The 25,920-nt window shown below is 37.2% G+C and overlaps 1 protein-coding gene across 2 annotated transcripts in view; it reads right to left on the bottom strand.

Annotated features, from left to right (window-relative positions):
- The window catches only part of FAM185A (family with sequence similarity 185 member A), a 159,465-nt gene that overhangs the window by 93,839 nt on the left and 39,706 nt on the right, over nucleotides 1-25,920 (bottom strand). For both annotated transcript variants that reach the window (XM_070469766.1, XM_020880317.2), the window contains exons 6-7: nucleotides 22,762-22,857; nucleotides 18,724-18,858 (exon numbers count right to left, since the gene is read on the bottom strand). In XM_070469766.1, coding sequence (XP_070325867.1) covers nucleotides 18,724-18,858; nucleotides 22,762-22,857 — 231 coding nt within the window. The remainder of the gene's footprint in view (nucleotides 1-18,723; nucleotides 18,859-22,761; nucleotides 22,858-25,920) is intronic.

Consider the following 25,920-nt stretch of genomic DNA (forward strand, 5'->3'; position numbering starts at 1 on the left):
CCATCCTCAAGAGGTTTGACAGAAAACAACAAAATTCTGTAAAGCAATTATCCTTCAATTAAAAAAAAAAGATAATGAACATATCCACACTCCCAAAAGTTTCCTTGTGTCCCTTTGTAATATTTCCCTCCTGCCCTGCCATGCCTGTCGTATCTGCACCTCTTCCAATCTCTCAACAATTACTAACCTACTTTGTGTCACTATGTATTAGTTGCATTTTTCTAAGATTTTAATAAATAGAACCATACAATATGTACCCTATGTAGTCTTTTAAAAAAATATCTAGGTTCTTTCAGCATAATTATTTTGAGGTTTGTTCACACTGTGGCATGTTTCAGGTGGTTTCCTTACACACATGCTGATCCATACTTTGCTAAGTAGTCATGGGCACCCTGTATAACTCGGCTCACTCTGGAACTTTCTCTTGTTAACTCTAGCAGCCCTTACCTCTTCCATGTGGTGAATATGTTGGGCTCTGCCTGTGTTACCCCTCTCCCTGCCCTACAGCGTGGAAACCCTCAAGCCAATAGGCTGTGGCAATCATTGTGCTCACCTGTTTTTTTTGCCATCTCTAGTCTTCTAGTTATTTTTTCTTTCAATCAAGGTAGGTAAGATGTTATACCTCTGGAGCTCCACTGCAATTCTGGACTTAAGAAATCAGTCAAATCTGAACTGAGGAATATTGTGAATACACTGTCTCAATTCATCATATACATTTTCTTTGTTGAATCCAAGCACACAAATCAGGAAGCAAACTCTCTTCTCAACTACAGTTTTTTCCTTCCTTAGTATATATGATGTTCCCACCTGCTGAAAAGGTACTTTGTACCATTCAGTCTTTGTGTCAAGACTTGGTATCTTTCTTTGATACAAACTCTGAATTCTTGCCTCTCCCCTTTGATCTGAGACATAATCTTTTCTATTTCTTTATTGCATCTTTAGCAAAAGACAGTTGAGCATTCAATGACTTCCTCTAGAGATTTTTCCTTCCATTTCTTTTGCTGTATTTCCAGTATCATCATATCCCAATTTCTCATGAAATGCTTAATCTTTGTCATTCAACTGGTATATCGTTGTGTTAGAGGCTTCTCTTTTTCTTCTAATCTTCATTATTAAGGGATTCACAATTTTGTCAGTTTTAATCTCTTCGTCTTTTTGTGCCTGTACTGCATTTAATAGATCATGATTTCAAGGTATCTATAACCAACAGTTTTTCTCTAGTATAGAATTTCTTTTTCTAGTAATTAAAACAAACATAGAGGAAAGAACTGGTAATACTGAATCAGTTCAGTTCAGTTGCTCAGTCATGTCTCACTCTTTGTAACCCCATGGACTGCAGCACACCAGGCTTCCTTATCCATCACCATCTCCCAGAGGTTGCTCAAACTCATGTCCTTGAGTTGGTGATGCCATCCAACCATCTCAACCTCTGTCGTCCGCTTCTCCTCCTGCCTTCAATCTTGCCCAGCATCAGGGTATTTTCCAGTGAGTCAGTTCTTCACATTAGGTGGCCAAAGTATTGGAGCTTCAGCTTCAACATCTGTTCTTCCAATGAATATTCAGGACTGATTTCCTTTAGGATTGACTGATTTGATCTCCTTGCAGTCCAAGGGACTTTCAAGAGTCTTCTTCAACACCACAGTACAAAAGCATGAACTCTTTGGTAATTCTGAATACCAGTTGTTAAAACATCCAGGAATAATTAGAACTATTATTTTTTTACACATTTTAGCAACAATAGTAAACTGTCAAAAATAGTAAGGGTTTCCCAAATACCTAAGATCTTTTGTTGTTCAGTCGTTCTTTGTGACCCCATGGACTGCAGCATGCCTGTTTTTCCCTGTTCTTCACCATCTCCTGGAGTTTGCTCAAACTCATGCCCATTGAGTCAGTGATGCCATCCAACCGTCTCATTGTCTGTCATCCCCTTCTCCTCCTTTCCATAAGCAAGCAACTCATGATTGGGGAGGTAAAATCTTTTAAAAAGTAAGACCTTTTACCTCCCCAATCATGAGTTGCTTGCTTATGGAAAGAGAAGCCAAATCTACCTATTTCCTCTATTCCTGCAGCAATAGAGACCATGCACAGTGCTATTACTACTAACAAACTGAACACACAAGTGATTTAAGCTTATGGAAAATACTCACAAGCAAGACAGTTTATAAAGTTCCACTTAGCTTGCTGGAAAAGAGCTTTCTCTTGCCAATAAGTAATTCACTAAAAGCTCTGAACTTTGGGTTGAATCTGTGGAGACACTAATTCTAATTTATAAAGTTTATAAATTCCTTCCTACAAAAATCTTGTAACATGGATTGGAACTTGGGGTTGCAGAAACCTTGTTCCTTTTTTAATTTCCTTTGCCAATGAAAATCAGGCAATATTTTTTGACCAGGAAATGGGAAATGACTACTCTATCCCCATGTGGCTTGGCTTCTATTAATTGGGAAAAAAGTTTATTCTCAGGATGTTTTTAAACTTATGCATTTGCTCTCAAAATCTACCATGTTCAAATTTACCCAAGTATATAAATATTCAAGTTGTACATTTATATGATTGATTGATTTCCAAATACCTAATTGAGAGGTGTTACACATTATTTAACCCAAAATGAACCTGATCTAATCAGCACTAGCCATGGACAAAGATAAGGCTCTAAAGAGTAACTGGCAATATTTCTGTCTCTTGTTTAAAAATAGGCTTAAGCATCTTCGCTAAGGTGAGCTTCTTCCTGATACCCACCCCACCACTCCCTACTCCAAACCCTGTAACTGACTTTGTTTACTTACATTGGGTTCAGAGGGATAATTCTGGTGCTGTCTTATTAAGAACCAATTAAATTTCAGTGCATCACAGTTGGAGGATTCCCTCTTTTACATTATAAACACTAATGACCGCCCAAAATGGAAAGCACCATGCTAAGTATCTTAGGGAAGTTTAAACAATGTAAAGAGACATGCTAAAATCCTCAAGAAGCTCACCAGCTGGCTAGGAAAATAAATTATACACTTAAGAAAAAGCATGAAAATAATTACTTTGAAGTCTTATTATTTTATGTATTTCACAAACAAAAGCTCTAATACCAAACACAAGCACATAAGCAAATATTTTAATGTTGTCAACATTCTTAAACTGTTTACATACAGGCTTCCCTTGACAAAAGTGCAACCCAGGACATCTTAACAAATTTCTATAAGAAAGTATTTTTGAGCTAGTTTTAATGCTGCCCATCATTGTATTTTCTCTCAATTATCATGGAAAATGACAAAATCAACAGTAGACTAGGCTTTGAGCAAGTATACAACTAATCAGTTTTGCCCAAGAAATATTATTCTGTGTCTAATTCCACCAACTGTATTTCTCATCTCAGATAATCCAGCTTTCATTTCTAGAAATTTAATTTTAGTCTGGCTATTTTCACTCAGCATAATGCCTTCAGGTTCTAGCAAATTTGTATTAATAGATCGTTCTCTTTCATTATTGAACAGTACTCCATTGTATGGACATATCACACAGTGTGTGTGACAATTTACTGGTAGAAGTTTATTTTAGTCATTTCAAGTGTTGGGCTATTGCAAATAAAGCTATGAATACTTGTGTACAGGTTTTTACGTGAAACAGTAAGCTTCATTTCTCCAGGGTAAAAGCTCAGGAATGTCATATGGATCATATGGTAGTTTCACACTTAGTTTTCTTTTTTTTTTTAACAAAATGCCAGACTTAATTCAGTGGCTATATTATTTTACACACCCAACAGCAATGCAGGAGAGACCCAATCTCTCCACATCCTTGCCAGTATTTGATATTATCAGTATTTCTTATTTTGGCCATGCTAATAGGTATGTAGTAACATCTCATTCTGGTTTTAATTCATATCTCATGACTGACTAGCAATATTGAACATGTTTTTGTGTTTTTACTTGCTATCTTAAATTTTTTATGGCTGTACTGTTTCTTACATTTTACATTATTATACTTCTATGTGCACAAATCTTTTTTTCTTCATTACTGGGAAGAGTTTCCTCAGGGTAAGATTTGGCTACAGTTCAGTCTTTCTTGAATGACCAAAATAAACATGAAAACAAAAACAATTTAAAAAGAAACAAACCTAGGCATCACACACAGAGTTCACAGTCTCTAAGACTGGGGTCTGCACTTTGATCTCTAGTCTAGGGTGTCAGCAAATTATGGCCTACAGGCCAAATCTGGCCTGAGGCCTATTTTTATAGCCTAAGAGCTAAGAATGACTTCTACATTTTTAAAGGGTTATAAAAAACAAAAGAGAATACACAACAGAAACCATATGTAGCCTGAAAAATCTAACATTTACAATCTGTCCTTAACAGGTAAAGTTTGCGGATGAATAGAAACAAAACCTGATCTTCCTTTTTTGGTACACCTTAACAAACAAAGCTGATGTCTATCTATTACACTCCCAGGATCTTAAACTTTAATAAAATGGAGAAACAAAATACCATAAAAGCACAAATAATCTGAAGGCAGTTTCTACATTTACTCTGTCAAAGTATTTTTAAGCAGCCAGCCATAAACCTATAGCATTCTTCAATGTTACCAAATTTCTTCCTTGTCATCCTGAAGCGCATCTACATGACTGACAAATCAATATTTCTCCAAATGCTATAAACTGGAAGAAAACCAAAACTTGTGTGTTCTAAAAAAAAGTTATTCCTATGAGTCATATCAAAAGACTAAACTTTTTTTCTTGTTTGGAAAGAAAATATTGTCTCTAGCTCTTAAAAGTGGCATCCTGTGGTCTTAGTCTCATTTCAACCTCTTTTCCAACCAATGAACTAGTTTTCCAATAGAAATCACAATACCATTAAATATGTAAGTTTCCAGCATACAAACAAGCTGAGAACTCTCTTCTGACTTGGTAGTTTATTTTGATCCCAAATGAACTTACTTTTATCATGCTTTACATTTACAGTTTGACTAAAATAAAGTGAACCCAGTAATATTTAATACCACTCTCCCTACCATGCAGACAATGTCAAACAAACAATTGTTTGACTGACAACATACTTTATTTCTAATACTCCCTAATCATTTAAATTGAGGTGCTTTTAAGACTAAAGAACTTCGTACCACATGCACCTCTGGTCTTAGAGAATGGCTTGATATACAGTGGGGAGGTTTCAAATTTAAGTTGGTGAATCCAGTTTAAAACCTAATAGAGAAGTCAATTTATTTCAAGAAATATCTAACCTAAGCTATTCACCACCTATCCAATTTACCATATACGTGCTGTGCTGTGCTTAGTAGCTCAGTTGTCTCCGACTCTTTGCGACCCCATGGACTGCAGCCCACCAGGCTCCTCTATCCATGGGGATCCTTCCTCCAGGCAAGTATACTGGACTGGGTTGCCATGCCCTTGTCATGCCAGGGGAATCTTACCAACCCAGGGATTGAACTGAGGTGTCCCACATTGCAGGCAGATTCTTTACCATTTGAGATACTAGGGAAGCCCTATCATATTTGGTTAGAGCACAAAACTTTAGAATCAAGGATCTCAAAAGGATTAGAGAATATATCCCAAATAATACACTGTGCATAACTCTTTAGTAGGTAAGTGTTTTAGCCTAAGAGTTCCAGGATTTCTTTTGACCTTAGAATAGCACATATTTATAAATCACTTTAAGAATTATACAACATACATTTATTTATCAGTGATGGCAACAACAAGGGACACCATGGAGCAGGAAATCAAATAAAATTACAGGCTAACACATGCTAACCCTGTGGGAAGCCTGAGCCCTAGGAACTAAAGTTTACTGGCATGGCTTCTCATAGAAATCATGCTACAGATACAATCCAGACCTCTTAGCAGCGAGAGCATTTCTGTTTCTATGCCTCACAGACTCTGTAAGGAAGGCCCAGAAGAGCTGAGCTCAGCTGCCTATAATAACAACTCACATATAAAGCTGCTCATTACTTCCAAAATTGGGTTTCAGACTGGAAATCTCTACAGAAAAAACAATCTGTTTTGATTTTCAAGACCTCTTCTTAAATTATTACATCCAGTTCATAAATGAGATCTGTGGACTTCTGAGCACCAGTTTTGAAATCAAAATGAAACAAAAAGGGTTCTCTAAACCCAATAACTTGTTCATACAGCTCTCTCTACAAAAGACTGCTGAAATATTTATCTGAAATCTCTCTGTATTACCACTCTTATGGATTTAATCTAATATCAGAGACAACCTACAGAACCATTTGGGGCCCAATCTCACAGTGTATCATGTGCCACTCGCCAAAAGAAATCTGATTCTTGGGCTGTGAGCAGAAAATAAGCTTTGTTCTGCAATTTGGTCCTTCCTGGTTTAGGAAACAGGGGCTAGAGTATAAGATATAATAACACAAACAATAATTAAATGGGCTAAGGAGCTTCATAGTAACGAATGAGGTAAGCATACATCTTCCTCATAGCATCCATTTACAATCATAATTTAAAATTTGATATACTTTTAAGTATAATAAAAGTCTATAAGTTGTAAAGTAAAAAACATTGCTAAAAAATGCCCATTGTTTGACCCTTTAGCAATTAATAATCTTGCTGGTACTGGGTCTTGCCTTGATGATGATGGCTGCTGACTGATTAGGGTGGCAGTTGCTGAAGGCTGGAATGGATATGGCACTTTCCTAAAATAAGATAACAATGAAGTTTGCTCTACTGACTGACTCCTTTCACAATTTCTCCATAGCATGCAATACTGTTTGACACCATTTTACCCACAGTAGAACTTTCAAAATTGGAGCTAATCCTCTCAAATCTTGCTCCTGCTTTATCAATTAAATTTGTGTGATATTCTAAATCCTTTGTTATAATTTCAACAGTCTGCTAGCATCTTCACCAGGACTAGATTCCACCTCAAAAATATCACTCTCTTTGCTCATTCACGGAAGCAATTCCTCAACCATTATAGTTTCATCATGAAGCTGCAGTAATTTAGTCCTATCTTTCTGTGCTCTGCTTATAATTCAAGCTTCCTTGCATTTCCTTCCACTGTATCTGCAGTTACTTCCTCTACTGAAGTCTTGAACCCCTCAGAGTCATCATGAAGGTTGAGCTCAACTTTTTCCAAACTCTTTTCAACGTTGATAGTTTGACCTCTTCCCATTAAATCAAATATTCTTAATGACATCTAGACTGGTGAATCCATTCCAGAAGGTTTTCAGTTCATTTAGCTCAGATCCATCAGAGGAATCACTATCTTTGGCAGCTCAAGCCTTATGAAACTTATTTCTTAAATAGTAAGACTTGTAAGTTGAATTTACTCCACATCAACTTGGATGTTGTATCAGCAGTTAGGAAAATAATATTAACACCACTGTATGTCTCCATCACAGCTCTTAGGTGGCCAGGTGCATTGTCTGAGAAGCAATATTTTGAATTTTTTTTTTTCCCTGAGCAGTAGGTAGCAACAGTCGGCTTAAAATATTCAGTAAACCATGTTGTAAACAGATGTGCAGCAACAAATACAGGATTTACTATTCCATTTCTAGAGTACAGGCAGAGTCAGTTAGGTTCAGTCGCTCAGTCCTGTCCGACTCTGTGACACCATGGACTGAAGCACGCCAGGTTTCCCTATCCATCACCAACTCCCAGAGCTTGCACAAACTCATGTCTATTGAGTTGGTGATTCCATCCAACCATCTCATCCTCTATCGTCCCATTCTCCTACCGCCTTCAATCTTTCCCAGCATCTTTTCCAATGAGTCAGTTCCTCACATGAAGTGGCCAAAGTACTGGAGCTTCAGCTTCAGCATCAGTCCTTCCAATGAATATTCTGGACTGATTTCCTTTAGGATGGACTGGCTGGATCTCCCTGCAGTCCAAGGGACTCTCAAGAGTCTTCTCCAACACCACAGTTTAAAAGCATCAATTCTTTGGCACTCAGCTTTCTTTATGGTCAACTCTCACATCTGTACATGACAACTGGAAAAACCATAGCTTTGACTAAATGGACCTTTGTCAGTCAAGTAATGTCTCTGCTTTTTATTATGCTGTCTAGGTTGGTCAAAGTTTTCTTCCAAGGAGCAAGTGTCTTTTAATTTCATGGCTGTAGTCACCATCTGCATTGATTTTGGAGCCCCCCAAAATAAAGTCTGTCACTGTTTTCATTATTTCCCCATCTATCTGCCACGCAGAGGTAGAACAGGATGCCATGATCTTAGTTTTCTGAATGTTGAGTTTTAAGCCAACTTTTTCACTCTCCTCTTTCACTTTCATCAAGAAGCTCTTTAGTTTTTCTTTGCTTTCTGCCATAAGGGTGGTGTTATCTGCATATCTGAGGTTATTGATATTTCTCCCAGCAATCTTGATTCCAGCTTGTGCTTCATCCAGCCTGGCATTTCGCATGATGTACTCTGCATAGAAGTTAAATAAGCAGGGTGACAAAATACAGCCTTGATGTACTCCTTTCCCAATTTGAAACCAGTCCATTATTCGAAGTCCAGTTCTAACTATTGCTTCTTGACCTGCATACATATTTCTCAGGAGGCAGGTAAGGTGGTCTGGTATTCCCATCTCTTGAAGAATTTTCCAGTTTGTTGTGATCCACAAAGTCAAAGGTTTTTACCATATTCAATGAAGCAGAAGTAGATGTTTTTTCTGGAATTCTCTTGCTATTTCTCTTTTTTTTAGGTCCACTTGACTTTGCATTCCAGGATGTCTGGCTCTAGGTAAGTGAACACACCATCGTGGTTATCTGGGTCATTAAGATCTTTTTTTGTATAGTTCTTCTTTGTATTCTTGCCACCTCTTCTTAATATCTTCTGCTTCTGTTAAGTCCATATTGTTTCTGCCCTGTATTTTGCCCATCTTTGCATGAAATGTTTCCTTGGTATCTCTAATTTTCTTGAAGAGATCTCTAGTCTTTTCTACAGAATAGGTTGAGCATAATTCTGAAGCTGTATAGGATTTTTGGTATGGAAAATGAACACTAGCTTCAACTTTAAGTCACCAGCTGCACTGGCCCCTAATAAAGTCTGAAGCTTTGAAGCCAGACATTGACTTCTCTAGCTATGAAACTCCTAGATGGAATTTTCTTCCAATGTAAGTCTGTTTCTTCTACATTGAAAACCTATTGTTTAGTGTAGTCACATTCATTAATTACCTTAGCTAGATCTTCTGGATAACTTGCTACAGTTTGTACATTAGCATTTGCTATTTCACCTTGCACTTTTATGATATGAAGATGGCTTCTTTCCTTAAACCAAACTCTGTTAACTTCAAAGTTTTCTTTTGTAGCTTCCACATCCTTCTCAGCCTTTGTAGAATTGGAGAGAATTAGGAATTTGCTCTGGATTAGGTTTTGGCTTAAGGGAATGTTGTGGCTGGTTTGATCTTCTATCCAAACCTCTAAAACTTTCACCATATCAATAATAAGCCTGTTTCACTTTCTAACCACTCATGTGTTCACTGAAGTACCACTTTCAGTTTCCTTCAAGAACTTTTCCTTTGCATTCATAACTTGTTTACCTGTTTGGTGCAAGAGGCCAAGTTCACATCCTATTTTGGCTTCAACATGTGCTACTCATTAAGCTTAATCATTTCTAGCTTTTGACTTAAAAGTGAGAGATATGCAACTTCTCCTGTCACTTGAACACTTAGGACTCTTCCTTTCACTTGGAAGTTCCTTCCTTTCACTTGAACTCTTCCTTTCACTTGAACTCTTCCTTTCACTTGAACACTTAGAACTCTTCCTTTCATTCTAAGAGTTCCTTAGAACTCTTCCTTTTACTTGAACACTTATTAGAGGTCATTGTAAGGTTATTTCACTACCCTATTTCAATAATGTTGTCTCTCAGGAAACAGGGAGACCTGAGGAGAGGGAGAGAGACAGGTGAACAGCCAATTGGTGGAGCAATCAGATGACACAGAACCTTTATCAATTAAGTTCAATGTCTCATAGGGGGATCATCATGGTGTCCCAGAATAATTTTAACAGTAGCATCAAAGATCACAGATCACCAAAACACATCATAACTTTTAAAAATTAAAATACTGAAAGAATTACCAAAATGAGATACAGAGACACAAAGGAAGCAAATGTTCTGGAAAAAAATGGCACCAATATACAAGTTCCACGCAGAATTGTCACAAAACTTCAATTTGTAAAAAACACAGTATCTGTGAAGTACAATAAAGTAAAGTACAATAAAATGAGGTATACCTCTATCTATGTTTTTCAACCAAAATTTATTTAAGGCTTTTTATTCACTTGTTTGACTTAAAATAGATCATTGTGGAGTCCAGGCCACTAAACTCTTTCTCCTGAATTACTGTGATAACCTGTTAATTATCATTAACTTTTCTTTTCCTTCACCTGCCACTGTCCTTTCCAATATTCCTCTGCTCAACATTCAGTAATCTTTCTTTTTCTGTTGTTATTGCTGCTGTGCTGGGTCTTCACTGCTGTGCAAGGCCCTTCTCTAGTTGCGGCAAGAGGGGGCCACTCTTTAGTTGTGGTGCATGGGCTTATCATCATGGTGGCATCTCTTGTTGCTGAGCACGGCTTTTACAGCATGCAGACTCACTGGTTGTGATGCATGGACTTAGCTGCCCCGCAGCATGTGGTATCTTCCCAGACGACAGTCTGAATCCATGTCCCCTGCTTCGCCAGGTGGATTTTAACTACTGGACCATTAGGAAGTTCAGTGATCTTTCTAATACACAGATCCTATTATATGAACTCCAGATTGAAACCTTGCAGTGCCTGTGCAATGCATTTGCTATGAAAGCCAAATTAGCCCTCTATGATCTGATCCTTCTTGAACTCTCCAGCCTCCGTGTATACCACTGTGCCCCTCACTCGCTACAGTTGACTATATTGAACTTGTCTTACTTCCTCAAATTCACAATGCTAGTATAATTTAGACGTGCCACTTTCATGCTCTCATGGTACCATGCACATACCTTTATTACAACATTTATTCCACTTTATTATATTCATTGGTTTGTCTATCTTGCTTCACTAGGACATAAGCTTCTCATATGTCAGAGAGACCATGATCTTTGCACTCCTAATTTCTAGCAGTACCTGACTCAATAAATGTTTGCTGACTGACCAAAAAAAGGAAAATAGAGACTACAGGAGGAGGAAGAACTAGCCTAGTAAAAGATAATATCTGTTTTTACATATATTAAGTTTGAAGTGGTACCTGTTTAGTGGAATGGAAACAGGCAAGAACTTAATAAAAGATATCAGGTCTGCAAATAATGATTTTATCTAATGACAGGACTACTAAGTATTCTTAGAGCATATAATGAGGTCTTTTTTTTTAAAGGCTGAAATGATGAGAATAGGGTTTAGAAAAGGAACTTAAACTAAATCTAAATTTCAGAAATGCATGATTTTATGAGTTACAGAATGAAAAGTGAAAAAAATTTATAATTTAAACATTCTAACATGCAAAATAATTTGATTATGCTATCATTCAGAGCATTATTAAATAAATTTGTATTATTTCTTTACATTAAGAGGGCCAAAAAAGGTAACCCTATTGGTTCTTTATCAAATTCAAGATATCATATCACAAGAAATTGATTCTTACCACATTTAACACTTAAAATTTTCATCAGGTTTTCTCTGTGTAACCAAAGAGTCTGACCATTAAGCACAGAGTTAATCTGAAATTGTACAGGTGTTATTTTTTACTACTGCTACTTTTTGCTAATATTTTATGATTTTAAGACCGCCTTTTTAACTTTTATGATATATAAAACGAATATCTAAGACAAAACTTGATTTTTTTTTGTCATTAAATAAATTACTTTACTTTTGAGGAAAAAAATTCTCCCTCCCCCCAAATAATCTCTACTCTCTGCCAAGATTTAATAAAGTGGCTGTTAATTATTGTGAAACTTGATCTCAAGAAGACACCCCACTGCCACCACCACCACCACAAATACTTTCTTTTTCTCGAGAATATCTCATGGGTAAGCCTGCAGCATACATGCATACACACACTTTCATTTCAGTGTCCTCTGTGCTAGAGACAAGATTGTGCAGCAGAAGGACTTGAGTTCACCTCTTCTCATGAAAACACCAAAACCACAACTAACTGCTGAGCAATCATCAACAAAAGATTCAAACTTACCAAAAATAATATTCTATACCCAAAGATGGAGAAGCTAAAACAAGATGGTATAAGAGGAGTTTTCACAATATAATCAAATTCCATACCCACAAACTGGAAAATAATTACATTACAGAGGTCCTCCCATAGGAGTGAGAGTTCTGAGCCCCACATCAGGCTCCCCAGTCTGGAGATCTGCCAACAAGAGGAGGAGCCCCCAGAGCATTTGGCTTTGAATGCCAGCAGGGCTGCAGTACAGGAGCTCTACAGGATTTGGGAAAACACAGAAACCACTCTCAGAGAGTGCACACAGGTTTCATGGGTACTGGACCCAAGAAAAACCAGTGACTCCATAGAAGCCTAGGCCAGACCTACTGGTGGATTTTTAAGGGGCTCTGGTGGAGGCAGGGATCAGCTGTGGCTCACTGTGCAGGCAAGGACACTAGTGGCGGGCGCCCCAGTGAACAATCATCATCCGCGTGAACTCTCCCAGAGGTCAACATTTTGACACTGAGACCCAACCCCGCCAAAAAGCCTGCAGGCTCTAGAGCTGGGATGCTTTAGGACAAATAACTAATGGTGGGGTTGGGGGCAGGGTAGGGGGGCTGGGGTGAGGTGGGGGCTAGAGAAACAGCCATATCCATCAGCAGACAGGCTGCATAAAGTTTTCCTAAGCCAGTTCAGCTCAATTCAGTTCAGTCCCTCAGTCGTGTCAGACTCTTTGTGACCCCATGAACTGCAGTATGCCAGGCTTGCCTGTCCATCACCAAGTCCCAGAGCTTACTCAAACTCATGTCCATCAAGTTGCTGATGCCATCCACCATCTCATTCTCTGTCGTCCCCTACTCCTCCTGTTTTCAATGTTGCCCAGTCCAGCATCAGGGTCCTTTCCAATGAGTCGGTTCTTCACATCACGTAGCCAAAGTATTGGAGCTTTAGATTTAGAATCAGCCTTTCCAATGAATATTCAGGACTGATTCAGGACTGGTTTGATCTCCTTGCACTCCAAAGGACTCTCAAGACTCTTCTCCAACACCACAGTTCAAAAGCACCAATTCTTTGGCGCTCAGCTTTCTTTATAGTCCAACTCTCACATCCATACATGACTACTGGAAAAACCATAGTTTGACTAGACGGACCTTTGTTGGCAAAGTAATGTCTCTGCCTTTTATTATGCTGTCTAGGTTGGTCATAACTTTTCTTCCAAGGAGCAAGGGTCTTTTAATTTCAAGGCTGCAGTCACCATCTGCAGTGATTTTGGAGCACAAAAAAATAAAGTCTGCCACCGTTTCCACTGTTTCCCCATCTATTTGCCATGAAATGATGGGACTGGATGCCATGATCTTAGTTTTCTGAATGTTCTGTTTTAAGCCAACTTTTTCACTCTCCTCTTTCACTTTCATCAAGAGGCTCTTCAGTTCTTCACTTTCTGCAATAAGGGTGGTGTCATCTGCATATCTGAGGTTATTGATATTTCTGGTAATCCTGATTCTAGCTTGTGCTTCATCCAGCCCGGCATTTCGCATGATGTATTCTGCATAGAAGTTCAATAAACAGGGTGACAACATACAATATACAGGGTGACAATATACAATGTACTCCTTTCCAAATTTGGAACCAGTCTGTTGTTCCACGTCCAGTTCTAACTGTCGCTTCTTAACCTGTATACAGATTTCTCAGGAGGCACGTCAGGTGGTCTGGTATTCCCATCTCTTTAAGAATTTTCCACAGTTTGTTGTGATCCACACAGTCAAAGGCTTTTCCATAGTCGATAAAGCAGAAGTAGATGTTTTTCGGAACTCTCTTGCTTTCTCAATGATATAGTGGATGTTGGCAATTTGATCTCTGGCTTCTCTGCTTTACTTTCTAAATCTAAGCTGAACCTCTGGAAGTTCATGGTTCACGTACTGTTAAAGTCTGGCTTGGAGGATTTTGAGCATTACTTTGCCAGCGTGTGAGATGAGCGCAATTGTGCAGTAGTTTGAGCATTTTTTGGCATTGCCTTTCTTTGGGACTGGAAAGAAAACTGACCTTTTCCAGTCCTGTGGCCACTGCTGAGTTTTCCAGATTTGATGGCATATTGAGTGCAGCACTTTCAGGGCATCATCTTTTAGGATTTTAATTAGCTCAATTGGAATTCCATCACCTCTACTAGCTTTGTTCATAATGATGCTTTCTAAGGCCCACTTGACTTTGCATTCCAGGATGTCTGGCTCTAGGTGAGTGATCATACCATCATGGTTATTTGGGTCATGAAGATCTTTTCTGTACAGTTCTTCTGTGTATTCTTGCCACCTCCTCTTAATATCTTCTGCTTCTGTTAGGTCCATACCATTTCTGTCCTTTATTGTGCTCATCTTTGCATGAAATGTTCCCTTGGTTTTTTTAATTTTCTTGAAGAGATCTCTGCTGCTGCTGCTAAGTCGCTTCAGTCGTGTCTGACTCTGTGCGACCCCATAGACAGAAGCCCACCAGGCTTCCCCGTCCCTGGGATTCGCCAGGCAAGAACACTGGAGTGAGTTGACATTTCCTTTTCCAATGCGTGAAAGTGAAAAGTGAAAGTGAAGCCACTCAATCATGTCCAACTCTTAGCGACCACATATACTGCAGCCTACCAGGCTCCTTCATCCATGGGATTTTCCAGGCAAGAGTACTGGAGTGGGTTGACATTGCCTTCTCCGGAAGAGATCTCTAGTCCTTCCCTTCTATTATTTTCCTCTATTTCTTTGTGTTGATCTTGGAGGAAGGCTTTCTTATCTCGCCTCGCTATTCTTTGGAACTCTGCATTCAAATGGGTTTATCTTTCCTTTTCTCCTTTGCCTTTCACTTCTCTTCTATTCACAACTAATTGTAAGGCCTCCTCAGACAGCCATTTTGCTTTTTTGCATTTCTTTTTCATGGGGATGGTCTTGATCCCTGTCTCCTCCACAATGTCACGGACCTATGTCCATAGTTCATCAAGCATTCTGTCTATCAGATATAGTCCCTTAAATCTATTTCTCACTTCCACTGTATAATCGTAAGGGATTTGATTTAGGTCATATCTTAATGGTCTAGTGGTTTTCCCTACTTTCTTTCTTCAATTTAAGTCTGAGTTTGGCAATAAGGAGTTCATGATCTGAACCACAGTCAGCTCCTGGTCTTGTTTTTGCTGACTGTATAGAGCTTCTCCACCTTTGGCTGCAAAGAATATAATCAATCTTGTTTCAGTGTTGATCATCTTTGTTGTCCATGTGTAGAGTCTTCTCTCGTGTTGTTGGAAGAGGGTGTTTGCTATGACCAGGACATTTTCTTGGCAAAGCTCTATTAGCCTTTGCCCTGCTTCATTTTGTAGTCCAAGGCCAAATTTGCCTGTTACTCCAGGTAGCTATTGACTTCCTCTTTTGCATTCCAGTCCCCTATAATGTAAATGACATCTATTTTGGGTGTTAATTCTATAAGGTCTTGGAGGTCTTCATAGAACTGTTCAACTTCTTCAGCATTACTGGTTGGGGCATAGACTTGGACTACTGTGATATTGTAACGGTTTGCCTTGGAAACAAACAGAGATCATTCTGTCATTTTTGAGATTGCATCCAAGTACTGGACTCTTTTGTTGACCATGAGGGCTACTCCATTTCTTCTCAGTTTCTTGGTCCTGAGCCAAGAGCTACTTATAAATACACTCCTTGACATGGCCCTGCCCACCAGAGTGACAAGTTCCAACTCCACCCACCAGTGGGCAGGCACCAGTTCCACCCACCAGGACGCCCGCCCAAGACCTTAGGCCAACTTCACCTCCCAGGATGCAGATACTAGAACCAAGAAGAACTACCATCCTGAGAAAAAGAAACCACAAATATGGAAAGTTAGACAAAATGAGATAGCAGCAAAGTATGTCCCAGGCGAAGGAACAAGATAAAACTATAGAAAAACAACTAAGTGAAGTGGAGATAGGCAAACTACCTGAAAAAGAATTGATAGAAATGATAGAAAAGATGGTCCAAGATCTCTGAAAATGAGTGGCACACAGACTGAGGGGATACAAGAAATGGTTAATAAAGAACTAGAAGCTTTAAAGAATGGAGATGAACAATACAATAACTGAAACAAAAAATATACTAGAAGGAATCAAAGCAGAACAAATGAGGCAGAAGAAGAGTAAGTGAGTTGGAAGACAGATTGGTGGAAATCACTGCTGTGGAACAGAATAGAGAAAAAAGAATGAAAAGAAATAAAGACAAACTCAGAGATCTCTGGGACAATGTTAAATGCACCAACATTCACACTATAAGTGTCCCAGAAGGAGAAGAGAGAGAGAAAGGGAGGAAAAATATTTGAAGAGATAATAGTTTAGAATTTCTGTAACACGGGAAAGGAAACACTCAAGTCCAAGAAGTGCAAAGAGTTCATTACAGGATTAATCCCAGGAAGAACATACTGAGACACATATTAATCAAACTGACAAAAATTAAAGAGAAAATATTAAAAGCAACAAGAGAAAAGCAACAAACAACATATAAGAGAACCCTCATACGGTTATCAGCTGATTTTTTCAGCAGAAACTTGGCAGGCCAGAAGGGAATGCCATGATACATTTAAAGGGATGAAAGCGGAAAAACCCACAACAAAGAATACTCTACCCAGCAGGGCTCTCATTCAGATTTGATGAAGAAATCAAAAGCTTTATAGACAAGCAAAAGTTAAGAGAATTTAGCACCGCCAGGTCAGGTTTGAAACAAATGCTGAAGGAACTTCTCTTTGTGGAAAAGGCCACAATTAGAAACAAATTACAAATAGGAAAGCTCACCAATAAAGACACACATAAAATAAAGACAGGGAATCATTCACACACAAATATGATATCAAAACCAGCAACCGTGAGGAGAGTGCAAATGCAGGATATTGGAAACACATTTGAAATTAAGAGACCAGCAATGTGAAACAACCTTGCATATATATATATATATATATATATATATAGTTATACCAAAACCTCATGGTGATTTCAATGTCTTTCTCAATTACACTCTAGTTAAGATGTAAAGGAGACGTTCACCAGCATTACTGATTACTTTTTTTACTATATAAATGTATTATCCACACCATAAATATTTTTTGAAGTAGTATCAACTATCAGTATAGCCAAAGGTAATTAAAAAAAAATGTGGAAAAACTACACATTTTGGGAATTAAGAATTTGTCAAGCTAAAAGATCAAGTTTACAACGTGCATAATACCACACCAAACTGCTATTTATTTATTACAATTATACAAAGTTAACTTCATATCTTCAGAGAAGGCAATGGCGCCCCACTCCAGTACTCTTGCCTGGAAAATCCCATGGACAGAGGAGCCTGGTAGGCTGCAGTCCATGGGGTTGCTGAGTCGGACACGACTGAGCAACTTCACTTTCACTTTTCACTTTCATGTATTGGAGAAGGAAATGGAAACCCACTCTAGTGTTCTTGCTTGGAGAATCCCAGGGATGGGGGAGCCTGGTGGGCTCCCATCTATGGGGTCGTGCAGAGTCGGACACGACTGAAGCAACTCAGCAGCAGCAACTTCATATCTCACAATATAATATTTTTATATACAATATTTTATACACAATATTTTTATACACAATATTTTATACACAATATTTTATACACAATATTGTTATACACAATATAATAAATGTGTTTACAGTTCAAACTGAAGAACACAAGTTTGAACTATGTGAATCCACTTACACACAGATTTTTTAAAAATAATACATACGACATTACTACATGATCTACAGTTTGTTGAATCTACAGATGTGGAACCACTAACATTGAGGACTGACTGAAAAGTTACAGGTGGAATTTTGACTTTGCACTGGGGTGGGGGACCAATGACCACAATTTCCCTGTTATTCAAGGGTCAACTGTATTTGATTTTTAAGACCAAGAATTAGAAAACAACTATGTCAGAAAAAAAAAATGAGATTTTTGGTTATAGTAAAAAACACAGAAAATAAAATTTACCATTTTATTGTTTTTTATTATAATAAAAAATTAGTCATTTTATCACATTACAATCATTTTAACTATTTTAAAATCTAGTTTAGTAGTGTTAAGTATATTCACATTGTTGTGCAGTAGATCTCCAGAACTTTTTCATCTTTCAAAACTGAAACTTTATACCTCCCCATTTTCCTCTCTATTTTGATTCTTTACATATCCCATATAAACGTAATCAGACATTATTTGTCTTTCTGTGACTGGCTTATTTCACTTACTGTCGTGTCCTCAAGGGGCACTGATATTGTAAGCATGTAACAAGATTGCCTTCCTTTTAAAGGCTAAGTTTGCACACTCATGTTCATGACAACATTATTCACAGTAGCCAAGAGGTAGAAGCAACTCAAATTTATATTGATGGTGAATGTATAAATGAAATCTCTTTGATAGGAAAGTTTTTAAAATCCATTTTATCCAAAGACAGGACTAAATGCCTGCAATTGTATTACTGATAAGCAGCTAGAAGAAAAATGTGTCATACATCATTATGTGACAACAGAAAAGAATCAAGATTAAAGCTGCAGTTAAGAATAGCATATTTCTACTTATAGATAGACAATGACTGTTCATCTTACATAGCAAAATGCAGTCTCCTTACCAGTAATTATCACACCATCATCTCTATGAGCTTCATTCATTTCTTCAACATGGACATCTGAGTTCACATCAATCTCTTTCCCTGATAACTGTAAATAAGCTTGAAGAGAAGATGCAACCTTGACAAGAATAGAGCCTGTGATAAATTTAAAGGAGAGCTTTTTTAATGCAAAGAAATAAAAAGTACTGGAGACTATTATAAAAATTATTTAAAGAGTAGCATTGCTCCCAATAGTCTGTCTTTACTCATCAGTATATTTGATTTAAATAGTAATACCTTTTCCTCACTCTCAGGTGGTCAATATCTCTTATTCCCAAGGCAATCACAGTATCTTTTGTCAAGAATATGAGCCACTAGGCCATCATGAACTACTATTTCTTTTTTTGCCAAGAGTCTTAGTCAGCTTGTCCAATACCAGAAAAGTGAGTTTAATAGACATGCAGCTTATAGACAAAATTTACCATTAATTGCGCATTTACTAAGAGCCAGACACCTTCATTACATTATCTTTTAACTTCCCTCTCAACTTTATTAGGTATTATTGTAATCCCAATTTTACAGGTAAGAACTTGCTCAAGTTTCCACGACAGCTATTGCGAGAATCAAGATCCATTGCAATGACAACAAACCAGTGCTCTTAATCATTGCAGTATTTCATACACTGCTATCTCATTGTATTACCAGACTTGTGATCTCACTGATCACTATAACATAACTAGAACCCTGAGCTCTTATGCTTTCGGTAGTACCTTGTTTGTGGGGGAGGGGAGGGTCAATAACAAAAATTTAAAAAGGAATATTTAGATTTCAACTCACTAATGTTTCTTTTAATGGACTACAGACTTTTTTGGGGGTACCTGAAGCAAGACACTCAACTTTATTTCTACTACAATCTTACCAAAACAACAAAACACCTGTTAAGGAGGAGTCATTTTTCAAAACAATTACATGGACTGCAGTGAAAATTTACCAGTATATTCTTGTTTCAAGAGGTTTTTCCCTCCATTTCTTACATATCAAATAAATAGGAGGCCCTTCCCATAAAACAGTAACCTCATCTCTGTCCACAAAGAAGGTCAGGATGACAACTATTGTGAATGCTGTAAACACTGCTTCTAGAAGGCTTTTGTTTATGGGTCACTGTGTGCTTTCCAGTTTGGCTAACATCAGCTTACGTTTCCCTAAGTAAGTTCTGTATCTTCTCAGCCTTTCTAATGGGAGCTGGAAATCTGGAGTTAAAACTGATGGACTTCAGCATTTACTCCTCATAAGGGGAGAACAAAGCACATTACTACAGTTGGTTTATCTTATTTAAAAAACAAGTTGCTTTTCAGAGTTTCAGTGTCAGCTACTTAAATACGAGCTGTCCATAAAAACGTATTATGAGGGCTTTAGGAAAACTCAAAATAAAAGCAAACTAGGAAAATGTCAGGATAAATAGAAGATACATGTTCTTCTACCAAGTATACTTTAAAATGTAGAAAATAATGGATTTTAAAAACCTTTTCTAAAGGTTTTAAAACTTTAAATACATCAAATGTGATAATTTTAAAAACATATTTTTTTTTCTGTTCTTAAATAAAGTGACTGTAAATTTGTGGGAGTCTTAAAAATGTTAAATGATGCGAAGAGTTCTATCCTTATCTCTCCACACCCTTAAAGAACAAAAACTACCACTATCAAAACTCCATTCCTATCTGTGAATGAAGTCTCACGATTTTTGAAAGCTCTACCCAAAGTGCCATCTCTAACACTATCTTCTTTAGAAAGGGCGGCACCTATTACATCTTCAACCTCTTTTCACTTCAAAAGCTGCTTCATGGCTACTGACATCAATATCATTTTTTAAAAATTAAAAAGCGAATACTAATAATAGCATCATTTATTGAAGGGTAGAAAAAGGCTTTATCAAGGAAAAATTTTAAGTGGAAAAGTCAGTACTCAGATGCGACTCTGACTCTCAAGCCTAAACACAGTCTTTTCAAATGAATTCATAAGGTCACCATGTTAACTTTCACAGGAAGAGAGAAAATAAGCATTGTGACAGTTTTTTTCACTTGGCAAAATGACTATAGGGGCCGAAAGGACAGCGGAGGAGACTCAAGTGGCTGGCTCTTAAACCCTTCAGCAAGACAGTGGCAGAGCTGGAAAGGATTCCAGATGTCTTTACTAACCAGTAAGCAACAGAATTGTGAAAACTTTCCATCACTCCAGAAAGTTAGTGCTCCCAAGTCTAGTGAGAATTAAGAGAGCTGAATTAAGATAGAAAACTTTGTTTCCAGTTATCTTTACACTCCTGCCAGTATCATGGTCCCAACAGGAGAAAACATAAAATTGTAATTTCAATCAAATCTTGCAATATCATGTGCTATTTCAGTAAGTTACTGGAAAAACAATCCAAATAATAGTTAAAAATAGTTCAAATGGACGAAGATTAACAATGCTTTTTGTTTGCTTTTACTTTTTTTCTCATTCATACAAAATAGTATATGATTTTCATGTAAGAGCTATCCAAAACTATATTCTGTTACTAGTAACATTAAATGTAGTAATGGTTTTTCTCCTTGGGTCTTCACAATACAAGAATGCAATTATATGAATTTTTTTTGACATTTACAAATTATCCTAAACAGTATTACTGAAGCTCTTAGAAATTTAGTGAGAACATAATATTATCTTATTTAAAAGGAAAAAATGTGATCTTAAGAAATCAAATAATACTTGTCTATCAGCAATAACTTCAGTTTCACATGTTTGTGCTTGTAGTTTTACTTTGATACTGAGAAGAGAGCCTCATTGAACAAAAAACGTACTAAACCAACATGACAAAGAAATGACTAACAGGAACAACTGGTCTCTATGGAGGTTTTTTTCCTTGTTATAAACATAGCCATGTTCTGGCCTATATGCAAGAGCTTCCAGATTTTCTCTTAAAAAAATTTTATATAGAGGTATGGTTCTTAAGTTTCCAAATCCAGATCACTTAAGCCCCTATAGCCAAGCTACTTCAAGTACCCAAGTCACTTATCACCATGCATGTGTACATCTATATGCATGCATGCATACAAAGACTTGCATATTCAGCCTTCAGGTGATTAAAAAGTATATAATTTTTCATGAAAGACTTGAACTCTTAGAATAAGCTATTTATATTAGACATAAGATTACACAAAGAGACACATCCTAAGTCTGATACACAACAGTCCCCAACCTTTTCGGCACTAGGAGAGATTTTGTGGAAGACAAATTTTCCACAGACTGGGGTTAGAGAGGGTGGTGTTTCAGGATGATTCAAGTACATTACATTTATTGTGTACTTTATTCCTATTACTATGACATTGTGATATATAATGAAATAATTATACAGCTCATCATAATGCAGAATCAGTGGGAGCCCTGAGCTTGTTTTCCTGAGATGAGGCCAAAACACAAGGGATGGGAAGAGACTATAAATAGAGATAAAGTTTTGCTCACTGGTCTTTTGCTTACCTCCTGCTGTGCAGCCCAGTTCCTAACAGACCAGGGACCACTACTGGTCCGTGGCCCAGGGGTTGGGGACCCTTGCTACAAGACACTTAGTTAATAATCACTTTAGAGGACCTTCTTGGTGACACGTTTATTTCAGGATCATACCTTCAAAAGTATTATTCTAGCATAATGGCCTAAGAAAGTCCTCTTACAAGGGAGCAGGAAAGCTACCAAAAGAATGTATGAGAACTCTTTCCCTCCAAAGAGTATTTATTTCAGACATTAAACTGAAAAATTACAAAATAACAGTCAATAAATTACAACATTTTTGTTTGTAATACAAAAAAAAAAAAAAAAAAAGATAGTCTTCATGGCCATCTATTCCAAAAGTTTCAAAGATCATTGGTGTTGAGGGCCAGTATTCCAGTCTTTAAATCAGGTTCTAACACAGAAAAATTTTATTGAAATCTCTGTCAGTGTAGATAAGATAATTTGACCATCTGTTTCCTGAATGTTACATAAAATCTTCCTAATATCATATGTCAAAATAAAACATTGCACTTGGCTAACCTTTATGGACTTTCAATTCCACTTTCCCCAGCTGGCTGACATAAACATCTATGGCACCCTGCTGAGCCAAGGCATTTAGACATCCAGAAGACGAATCTAGGAGGAAGAAAGAACCATAAGCATAATCATTCTTATCTGAGTAACTGGAATTATAAACTTGAAATAAAAGGCTCTACTTCAGCATTAGGATATGAAGCTAAGAATCCTGAAGGTTTTCTATTTTCCTTGTAACCATACCATCTTTTGCTTTAAAAATGAAACCAGAATCAGAGGTCTACAAATCTACACTTAGGTAACTAATAAGAAAATCCCTATGTTTGCAGTAACCTCCAAAACTTAACTCTAAACATGTTTAATCTGAAACCCAATTTGTAGGAAGGAAATTACGGAAGTAATGGCAACACAAACCATTAAGTATTATTGACAGATTTAGTTTATTATCAACTTTCAAAATTTACTAAAGAATGCTATCTCACATACAGTCACATAGAAGTAGTAGCAAAGTTAATAAAAATAAAGACTTTTACATTTTCTCCTTTTAGCAAATGAGCTAGTACTAAAAAGTGCAGCTAATAGTGAAAGACTACATTACACAAGGTTTTGCTGCATTTCTTAGAGAGATGGGGAGGGGAAGGAATGACATGAAAAGTGGGTGAAGTTTATTTGTATCTAAATATTTCAATTTTTGGAAACTGAACAGATTATCTTTAAGTCAAGGAAAGAAAATCATAATTAAGGTGGTCCTGGTTTGACACTCAGATTTCCCTTTGTCATCACTGAACCCAGTTTTCAATCATCCAATGTTTCAAATTTCAGGGAATGCTGACAGTCAGATAAAGAAGTAAGATAACTGTGGTGAAGAGTCAGAGCTGTGTAGCTTCTCCTTTTTCATCCTTTCCCACAGCAATAGAACTTTGAGCTTTTCTATTTGATTGTCCTGAGAAGATCAAAGCATATTTTTTAGAGAGATCTCGTAAAAAGCATATTTTATTAGGTGCTTTTATTACTTCAAGGTAGAAAAAAATTAAGAAGTATGGTGAAAATAATGCCAAAAATTATACACTTTTTATAAAACATGAAGAAAAAAAATTTGTATACTCACAAAGGAAACATCATTCTTCTTTAAAATAAATGTTTAAGACTTTAAACAGAGATAAAAACTTGGGAATAAATAGTTTAAAATGTGACTTCAAGATAATTTATAATAATTTATCTCTAACCTATATTCAAAATGCCATTTATTAGATCCAATGTATTTAATTTTTAAGTGTCACAAGTGAACCCTGAAGTTTGGAAGTTAAGCCACTGGACATAAATGACATGGAGTAGTTGGACAAAGGCGGAGAAGGCAATGGCAACCCACTCCAGTACTCTTGCCTGGAAAATTCCATGGACGGAGGAGCCTGGTAGGCTGCAGTCCATGGGTTCGCAAAGAGTCAGACACGACTGAGTGACTTCACTTTCACGCATTGAAGAAGGAAATGGCAACCCACTCCAGTGTTCTTGCCTAGAGAATCCCAGGGACGGCGGAGCCTGGTGGGCTGCCATCTATGGGGTTGCACAGAGTTGGACACGACTGAAGCGACTAAGCAGCAGCAGCAGCTGGACAAAGATGAATATTTCTCTCCTCAGGTACCAAGAGAAACTCCTATAAAAACTTCTTCAATCAATTCAATTCAAAGCAGTCACTCAGTAGTGTTTGACTCTTTGTGACCCCAGGGACTGCAGCACACCAGGCTTCCCTGTCCATCACCAACTCTCGGAGCTTGCTCAAACTCATGTCCATCAAGTCAGTGATGCCATCCAACCATCATCCTCTGTCATACCCTTCTCCTGCCTTACTGCATCCTAAAGAAAAACTTCTTACTGCATCCTAAAGAAGCCAAGTAAAAATATATTATGGTAAAAAGAAGAAATGTAAACTACAAAATGTGTATTACCTCAAGCTGAACAAAGTAAAATATTTGAAACAATATTTAATTGCTTGCTTTTTCTAGGGGAAACCCATAAGATTTTTATATAGCTCATAAACAATGCTTTTCACTTCTTTTTCTCTTCACATGGGACATAAACAACAGCTAAGTAATTATATCCTAACCCATTAATAAATTATACGCTCATGTTATCAGTCTTGAGCTCTAATACTGGCCCACCCACTGGAGGCTGTCCAAAAAATTAAAATTCAAGATGTGTTTTCAAAAGAGAAAGCAAAGGTAATATTTTAAAAACTATGTAATGGCAACCCTCTCCAGTATTCTTGCCTGGAGAATCCTATGGACAGAGAAGCCTGATAGACTACAGTCTACTGGGTCACAAGGAGTCGGACACGACTGAGCAACTTCACTTTTCACTTTAATACAAATGAATGGAACTAAAAATTAATTACCAAGAGTCAGATTAAGGCTTCATTCATAGAATTTCATTTTTTGGAGATTCACAAAACAGAGAAATTCTATTATAGATCTTGGAAGAAGCCTTAAGGAAAAAAGCGTTAGAGATTAAGTGAACAAAAATTACTAGTACAGACACTGACTGGAATAAATAAAATCCCACAGAGAGTTTTCTATCACCACAACTTTGGAAAAAGATTTTGTTCATCTGACAGAGACCACTGAGTCTTCCTGGAAAATTACACACACAAAAGGGAAAAACTGATGTCAGCTACCAGCTAACACTATATATAACCAAATAAATAGATATTTGTAATACATACTCTGCTATTAAGCAAAGAATAACAACTAAGCTCAAAAGGCTAAAATTCCAAACTTTTCTATTTTCTTTCAGATAAAGGGAGAATTCTCTTGAAATTGTTCAAATACATTCAGAAAGTTCTTCTCAATTTTTATAATTTCACCTCATTTCAACATGCAGGTAACTAAAGAACAGCAACACAAAAGATAATGATTTTGCAATTTGATTCCTACACTTTCAAAGCTACACTAATTTCAAGAACAAGGAACAAATTTCATATACAGGATGTAAAGGATTTGCAAAGGCAGAATTTTAAGGTCTCTTTGAGGAAAATTTTCTAAATTAATGTCCTGCCCCTAGGAATTCTGTTAGGAAGGTAGCTTATAGCAGGCTGGGCTTATAAGAAACACACAAGGCAACCGCTACTACCAGCCCCCCTCAAAAAAAAACTATGAAAATATCCCTTTT

The sequence above is a fragment of the Odocoileus virginianus genome, chromosome 1, assembly GCF_023699985.2.
Source record: "Odocoileus virginianus isolate 20LAN1187 ecotype Illinois chromosome 1, Ovbor_1.2, whole genome shotgun sequence".
NCBI classification, from domain to species: domain Eukaryota; kingdom Metazoa; phylum Chordata; class Mammalia; order Artiodactyla; family Cervidae; genus Odocoileus; species Odocoileus virginianus.